This window comes from Rhododendron vialii, chromosome 7a (assembly GCF_030253575.1).
Source record: "Rhododendron vialii isolate Sample 1 chromosome 7a, ASM3025357v1".
NCBI lineage: Eukaryota > Viridiplantae > Streptophyta > Magnoliopsida > Ericales > Ericaceae > Rhododendron > Rhododendron vialii.
Genome location: NC_080563.1, coordinates 30,844,428 through 30,853,201, shown reverse-complemented (window position 1 = coordinate 30,853,201; position 8,774 = coordinate 30,844,428). Strand labels below are relative to the sequence as shown.

At 37.7% G+C, this 8,774-nt stretch overlaps 1 protein-coding gene across 4 annotated transcripts; it reads right to left on the bottom strand.

The window, feature by feature from the left end:
• Nucleotides 1-1,750: 1,750 nt before the first annotated feature.
• LOC131332349 (protein FAR-RED IMPAIRED RESPONSE 1-like) lies at nt 1,751-7,910 on the bottom strand. Of its 4 annotated transcripts, XM_058366529.1 has the most exons (6): nt 7,768-7,910; nt 6,951-7,027; nt 4,660-4,767; nt 2,393-4,543; nt 2,223-2,300; nt 1,751-1,982 (listed from the first exon to the last, which is right to left on the bottom strand). In XM_058366529.1, the coding sequence occupies exon 4, from the start codon at nt 4,537-4,539 to the stop codon at nt 2,452-2,454; it is 2,088 nt and encodes a 695-aa protein (XP_058222512.1). In that variant the 5' UTR covers nt 4,540-4,543; nt 4,660-4,767; nt 6,951-7,027; nt 7,768-7,910; the 3' UTR covers nt 1,751-1,982; nt 2,223-2,300; nt 2,393-2,451. The 4 variants fall into 4 exon arrangements, with proteins under 4 accessions (XP_058222512.1, XP_058222511.1, XP_058222510.1 ...); XM_058366528.1 differs by lacking the exon at nt 2,223-2,300 and having other exon boundaries at nt 6,951-7,021; XM_058366527.1 differs by lacking the exon at nt 1,751-1,982 and having other exon boundaries at nt 2,047-2,300; nt 6,951-7,021.
• Between the last annotated feature and the right edge of the window lie 864 nt (nt 7,911-8,774).

Below are 8,774 nucleotides of genomic sequence, written 5' to 3'. Positions count from 1 at the left end.
GTAGATAAACATTTACCGTACCACTGAGGTCTAGTAATCTCCTAGTGGATAATCCAAGGCTCCATTGACTCTTGATTTTTTTCAGTTATTCACAAACTTTTTCTCCACCGGAGGTTGGAGCTTCCTTTTCTTTCAAACCTCACCACATTACATAATTAGCTCACTTTATTATGCTTGTTGTTGGTATAAGTAGTTTTGAAATTAACTTTCATGCTATGATTAAGAAATGGCAGGAAAATAAGATTATTGTGTTGTGTTTGTGGGTAAGACCTCCAGTATTTATGAATCTTGGCCAGCTTGTAGCGAACAAGTGTCTGGATTGGCTCGTGTCTATGCATAAACAATATAGCTCTTTGGATGATGCACAGTGCTTGGGTGCAGCACACAACATCAGCTAAGGAAGCACAATTCCCTCCATTATTGGAATTTGTTGAAGGAAGTTCAAGCGAAACAAAAAATAAAGTTTTGTTTTTTGATATGGCAAAATATTATTTGGAAAAACTTGAAAATGGGTATATCGAGTTGGGGGGGAGGAGAGAGGGATCCAACCTAAGTTGGATATACACCTATAGGGACGAAGCCCAAAACACCTAAGGGCTAAAGCCCAAAAGCAAGCCAAGCCCGAACACCTCCGGACCTCAATCCGCCCAGATCGATAGTTTTAGCCCAATAAACAACCCAGAAAGATAATGGGTCAAGCCCAACCCAGAAGCCCAAAGCTAACCCTAACCCTACTCAAACTAAGAAAACAGCCGCCGCCAGCTTCAATAGACCACCGGCCACTGTCCCAAGCATAAAACCAAACCACCACCGGAAACCCATCTGGAATGTGGAAAAATACGTCACATTATTGTGACCAAAAAATAAAGTTGGATGCGGACTGTCCACATGTCACATTATTGTGATTAGTTTTCTCCTTGGTGTTGTATTTGCTGTCGGTTAGATTTATTGTGCTCAAATTCATGGCATAATGTCAGTCATGATATGCTAACATAATGTTTTGACAGTATATAATGATTAAGGTTGAAACTTTTCACTTTATTGGAATATCAAGTTGTGGTATGGTGGCGTAACCATGATTTTCAAAAAGTCTGGAACATACATATGTGGTTGGTGTTGCAATTGTTGCAGATTTTTTGCTTGTAAATTACTCTAGTTATTGGTGTTGCAATTGTTGTCACTGTTTTTGCATGGCATGAGTGCTATAGAATAAAAACCATAGGGAAAGTAAGACAAAGTGACTGATTTTGCATGGCTGCTATAGAATAAAAACCAAAGTTGAGATTTGTACACTTGAAAGAAAGTCAGTTAATGGGAAGGTGAGGAATAGGAACCTTATTTTGCAGACCCCAGACCCCATTCATAGTTTCCTAATTAGCACCCAAACAGGTTTCTCCATGTATGGCCAGTTGTTGTGTCCCCTCAATCTTCCTTTTTATCATCTCTCTTTATTTTTTCCTCCCTGATCCATATAGGCTTGGGCGAACTCCATTTACTAGACAGATTTGTTTTAGGACTGTTTTAGTGCAGAAATGATGTGCAATTGCCATCAACTGACTCAATCATAACATGATTAATAAACCACTAACCTCAGAACTAAACCTGCGTAACCCTTTTTGAAAATGTAGACTTCCCGGAAGCATGCGGATGAGACAAGTAAAAAGGCAACACATGTGGATTTTCCAGAAGCATGTGGATTCTCATCTTAGGTAACCCCAGTGACTAGCAATGCAACACCAGAACACATTGATAGCAACAGAACATTGCCAAGAGCATACTTGATATTACTTCCAACAAAAGATAACACATGTATCCTGCAATTTTTAACTAACGCATCTCATACAATTGGGGCTCATTGATCCAAGAGAAACAAAAAAATCCTAACAGAGTACAATTTCCCCCCATCAATTTTGCTACGCATCAACAAAACAAGTTCTAGAGGACTTGGCAGACTTGGTCTGTGAGCTTTCCAACTCCAGCACCTGCAAATAAGCATTAGACCGAGAACAGTCAGCAAGCATACAAACCACATGGGAATGGAATTTCTTCATGTGCCAAAAACTCAATAGGACACGACACAGATATGGACAAAGCAATGAAGCAAAGCATGGGATAAATACATGGCAATGCAAGCTGCATTCCAACAACAAAAAAACTGCGATTACATCAACAAAAAACTTCAATTTCAGCACCAAAAAACTGCAATTACACTAAAGTTATACATTAGATTTCAAATCAACCAGAGATTCATTAAGGTCTATGCTACACATATCAACATATCCTACACTCCCACGTGATGGCTAAAAAACATAACCAATTGTCATTCGATTAACATGCAAAAAGCAAATAAAAATGGAAGGACAAGATGTAGCATAAATAAAGTCACACTTACATTAACGTTTGCACTCTGTTGTGATAATCTCATAGTGCGAACATTCTGGGCTCAGCCATTTATTGTTTCCTCTTAGCCGGCAGTCGCCCTCTCCGAGGACCTTTACTTGGATCACCCACGGTAGCTTCATATTCGCCCGGTGTTTGCTCCCAAAAAAATTGTGGGAAAACGTCAACGTTTGATAGTAATTCTCCAACCATAGGCATATTGCTTAGACACTCCTCATCGTATAAGTCATTCTCCGCTTTAATTTCTCGCAACCTAGCCGCCATCCTATCAGTCTTGGCAGTGGAATACATGGCCTTGTCGGCGGCCTTATTGAATAACTCCAACAAACTATCATAGCGACCAAATTCAGGCTTGCGTTCCCAATTAACATAACTCACCTTAACCTTTGTGTGACTCCTCGCCAAGTTTTTCCTCCATCTTCGTAGAATGTATTTATCGGGCACTACTTCAAGCTTCTTTTTTGACCAAACTGAGATCATATGTGTGCACACCATCCCCTTACTCTCGAACAACCGACAATTGCAATTAGTTTCTCTTGACTCCTCATTAAAATGAACAAGGAAAGTAACAGTTTTAAATGTATCTTTTCTCTTTCCAACTAGAATGTCTTGTTCAATGTGAAACTGTGAAATACCATTTACTACTAGTCCAATAGTCAAATTGCACCCAATCTTTTCGGCTACTTGCACTCTGAATTGCTTGTATTTCGCAACTGTGTATGCTTGCTGAAATTGGTTCTCAAATCCATAAGGGGACACATTTTGAACTTGAACATTTAAGGAACGGGCGTCTGCCTCTTCTTCTTCTTGCACCTTCTTACGCAAGGCATTCTCATATTGCTCCACAAACTCCTTCAAGGTCGTATTCGAGTGGACATAACCATCAAAGAAGGCATTCATGCTCTCGCCTCTTTGGGTTGTTGACATCCCTGCCCAAAAGGTATCCTTAACAAATGCCGGTACCCATCGGTGCCTCTCCTCGTACAATCCAGCTAACCAATCATTGCCCTGAAGATCATATGCATTGATGAGATCCGCCCAATTTTGTTCAAACTCCTCTAGATTTAAGGAATCATATACAACATTCTTCAATTTGCGTTTAATCTGCTTATACTCGTCGTACCCCTTTAACTTTTCAGAAATTTTTTTCATGATATGCCACAAACACCAACGATGTCGTGCATTTGGAAAAACTTGACTTATCGCGTTTTGCATGGCCCTACATAGGTCTGTGATGATGGCATTAGGGTAGCAATCAAACATGCAAGAAAGCCAAGACTCAAACAACCATACAAATGAAGCCGTGTCCTCCCATGATATCAAACCACATCCAAACAAAATCGACTGTCCATGATGGTTGACCCCTACAAATGATGCAAAAGGCATGTCGTAGTTGTTGACAAGGTAAGTGGTGTCAAAGGTAACCACATCGCCAAATTCTTTGTATAACTCTCTACTCCTAGCATCGGCCCAAAACACGTTTCGTAATCGGTTATCTTCATCAAGATCGATGGCATAAAAGAAGTCCCCGTTGTCTTTTTGCATTTTGACAAAGTACTTATGCAATGCATCGGCATCCCCTTCCTTGAGCCATAAACGCCCGACTTTATCCTCGTAATTCCTTGCATCCTTTTCTAACCACGTCAGATTCTCAGGGGCCCGAGCCTCAATCACACATGAGGCAATGGTTTTGTTTAATTTGATTTCGGCTGCCCCGTTCAATTTCCTCATCGCATGTGATCGGTTAGTCCGATAGCACTTAAGATATTTCACTTTATCTAGGTCCATTTCATGGTTATGCTTCAGTTCAATCGAATTCAACATCCACTTCCCGTCAACTTGCAAAGAGATATTCATTTGGGCTTTACAATCTATTTTTGTTGTTGGATGGGATTTACCAGGATTCAAAGCAGTTGTCCTGGGCTTTCCACTCCGATGACAACCATAAGTTATATTCGACTTTAGCCCACCGTCACGCTTCTTAGAGGTTTTAGTGACCGAACCGAAACCTTTTGCTTTCGCATATCTAGCGTAACATTCATGGGCTTCATATTCAGAATTGAATATTGTTCCAACCTTAGGTTCCAATACGACCTCCAAATTCTGATTTTCCTCCAAATTCATATCTTGTATTTCCATGATTCTACAAATAAGAAATACAAGGACTTAAGAATACACACACACACACTCAAGGTTTTTTAGCAAAAATTAGTGTACAGTTAATACAACCCTTTGCCAATTTACAGTAAATGTGCTTACCGTTGGATTTTGGGTCCCAGCAATTTGTTGAATCAACTGATGGGGATCAGAGAGGAATAGATTCAACTTCTAAATGAGGGCTTTGTTATCTCCATACTTGTCACAGTACTGCAACAAAAAAATCCAAACAAGAACCAGAAATCAATCTTTAATCAAGCATACTATCATATTTATGTCATTGAAGATAGAGAACTCCCAATAATTCTCTATAGAGAACCGATGGAAAATGTAACAACCCACTCCTGCCTTGTACAATACTAGAACGAGAGCATCTCTTCAAGCATACAAAACAATGAGTAAAACAAATCTTTAGGCTTCTTAGTTCAACTCAGAATAGGGATTCATACTTTACCAGACCCCAATCTCCAAGATGACTTTATCATCATCTGTTTTCCATCATGTTTCTAGTATGCTTCCAATCTACAAAGCATAATTCTTTTGGCTTTTCATCCATGTTTAACTTTCAAATTTCAATATTCATAACTTCTGTCTTTAATGAGTCAAGTAGACATCAAACACGCAAAGCCGATCACTCTACAAATTTCTTAAAGCATTGACCCATGTAATACTATAAACTCCACTCCAATCAATCTACCTATATGAATGTGTGTGACCCACCACTTAAACAAAACATGAGTGACCACGAAAATTTATTCCTTAGTTATTTCCTTTCTAAAGAAACTCCAAAATTCCTACGATCCACTAAACAAAAAGCTGTACACATTTAAGTTACTTAGAAATAACAGAAGACAAGTTATTAGAACACACACCAAAGCACAAGTGGCTAAATATGTTGATCCTCCCATTATTTAACACCACTAGAATTTGAAGCCTAAGCCAACTGTTTATGCATAGATATTTTTGGAAAAGAAAACCCGGCCAGATTCAAACTATAATTATTACAATCATAAAACTAGCATAACCGAAATTACTTTACCCTATAAATTTCACTTGGCATCTTTTTGAGTAAATTTTTGTAATATTAAACAACCAATTAAGGTAAACTCAAAATGAACCAATGGCATACAGCATACTTGAACCCATAGTATCAAAATACATACCTACTTATGTTTATTCTTTTTCTTTTTCACACATAAATAAAAGTTTACCACAATAAGTTACCTACCAAAACTCGGTGATGTGTTCCTAAGCCGTAAAGGTATCTATACCAAATCCCAAATATTACTAAATAAACAAAAGGTCTTCTTCCCAAGTTTGATCTTGAGACTATAGGAACCCAACCCAAAGTTTATCAACACAATTGTTTTGCACTATGATTAATTACCCAAAGATCTCATATAAGACCTACAGCCCATGGTCTGGTACCAATTGTAACAACACGCCTCGACAAATTAAGAACTCTACTCAACAAATAATTAAGAAAATCCTATTCCAAATCCTCCTGCAAATCAGAGCTACAAACATAGGTATACCCATACACTAATGGGGCCAACATACCACTTATATTCCCCTTCCTCTCCTCCCCCTCTCCCTTTTCTCCCACTCCTCAAACTAAACCATGCTGGCTCCAAAATGGAATGTGAGAGCACCAAATTAACATTTCCTTTCGTTTCTTATTTAACAAAAGGATAAGATTACTATAAACAACCTCTTTTACATTAAGTAGTACACATACATACAAAAATATTTCATACAGGTGCTTAACAATCTCTTCTTAAAACTTCTTCTTTTTCCTTTTCTTTCACCATGACTCATATTTTCTTCTAGACTCGTAGTGGACTGTCCTATCGCGATCACCAGACAAAAACATAATAACTTTAATGCACAGTCATAAAAAGTGGAACATTATAGTGACCCTCATCTAGATCGAACATTTAACAAAAACTTTTAAAAGGTTGACCTTGTATGCTTATCCCACCCATAATTCAAAGAATAAGCCCTTCCCATTATAACTAACTCTCTGAGTACAGCAGAAACATAATTTCAAGTGTATCCCCTTTGTGACACATGGGTATCACCTCTCTTAAAATGAAGCTAAAACTACACCATATACATAATCATTTAGTCAAATTCGAACCCTGTGGCTATAGCAACCCTATTGGTCATTTCCGACCCTTACGGCCATTCGTGACCCTCTTGGCCATGATGATCCTTACGGCCACGTGCGACCCTTTTTGGTCATTAACTCATTCATAGCATCAAACTCTCGCAAAATATAGCTCCACTCATAATGCTCAACACAAATAACTTGAAAACTAATTACTCCCATCAAAGTTCATCTAGGCAAAACGAATAGTTCATAGTTGTAACTAATGAACCTGTACACTTACCTTGAGGACCAGCAAAACGATATCAACACAAAGTCAACCCGTGCATGAAGTTGTGGCACCCGTCGTCGCGTCTGAACCTTGCACAACACATCAATCCGCACATATGAGTACTAAATCTAGATACTCATGAAACTGAGCAATTGCAACCACTTACTCTATACTCTGTTCTTAACTAATTTCCAACAATGAAACACCAATTCCAACTAAATATAGCGACTGATTTTCACTTTCAGTAACAATGAATAAATATTTTTTCACTTAGATTCATATTTTCAGAAAATACGAGTAGTTTCCATTCCAGCATCTATCACTGAATTTATGCACTTGAACACCCAGTTTAAGCATCCCAATCTCATTTCCAGCAACCAGTTTACAGTTTCAGCAACCCTGAATTTATATTTCAGCAATCAGCATTACCAATACAATTTCAGCTTCCAACAACACAGTTAAAGCATTTAACAGAGGTGATTTTTAGCCTTAGAACATCATTTCCAGCATCTAATTACACCCACAGGAGGTTCAACACTCAAAATTTTAGTTACAGAAATTGTTTCTAGCATAAGAACTGCACTTTAACCAAGCCACCTATAAGAACAAAATCAAGCAACTAGATGTCCAATAGAAGAGAAGGTTTAGCCCTAGCTCTATATTTTTGGCTTCTAATCGCCTTCCAGTAACTATAGAGGAAGGAAACCAACTATAGCTCCTGTTCATTTCTAGGGTCCCTGAAACCCAATTGATTTTCAAATCCCAAATCAACCCCATTTGTGAACATGTGGAATTATTTGAGCAATTCAAGAAAAATATCAAAAATTACCTCACAAGATTCAAGTTCCAACTTCCCTTTCCCGTTTCCCCTCCTCCTTCACAGCGCCTCTCTCTCTCTCTCTCTCTCTCTCTCTCTCTCTCTCTCTGCAGCTTCAAATCCCACTGTTGTTTTTTTTTGTATTTTTCCTTTTCCTTCTCTTTGAACACATATATCCATTATTATTACTGTACATTACGAGTAACCGCGATAGGTATAGAACGAAAGTTTTCGCCCACGGGCCATGGCGAGATTACTTTCTTGCCCTTTCTATAAAACACTCACCTCTATTGCTCTTTGGGTTCTTTTGGTAAAAGAAACTTCATTATTGTCTTCTAATTCGGGCCCGTTCTCAAATAAGTACTTAAAAAATAATAATTTATTTTCAAAGTTAAAAATAACGAGCTTACAAAAAAATTTTTTTTGCAGGGTTTGATATGTCTGTCTCATCGACATCTACCAAACAAGATTTATATTGCATATTTTTTTTATTTCAGTAAGTCTATTATTTTTAAGCTTGAAAATTGTAAATAAATAATTATTTTTTAAGGGGCGAAAGCAAAACACCCCCTGAGAAAATTAGTGGTCTACCCCAACATTGTACTTTCAGTATGCTCCAAGTCCCAAATAATATGGATGCATGAAGCATAATGCTTTCATTAAATATGAACCTTTAGATTGAAAAATAGATAAATCAGAACTGTTAGATCAAAACCATCCAAAAAAAGATGAAGGTGAACTTGCAAAAAAATGATATGATTTTATGAATTTTGGGCCAAAAAATGCAATGTTATTTATCACAGTGACATGTTTTACATATCATTTAATAAGGTAACATATTTTTTTGGCTAAGCTTTAATAAGGTAACACTTACTGTGTTATATGGCTACACTTATTATATAGTATGACCACACTTACTGCAATCAATTCATCAGGTAACAAGTTACCACTTTTTGGCGGAAAATGTTCGAGATTTTGGGAATTAAAAAATTCACACCTTTTAAGCTATATCCATCCTA

Coding starts and splice junctions, on each gene's coding strand:
- LOC131332349 (XM_058366529.1), bottom strand. CDS start 4,539: ATGGAAATACAAGATATGAATTTGGAGGAAAATCAGAATTTGGAGGTC.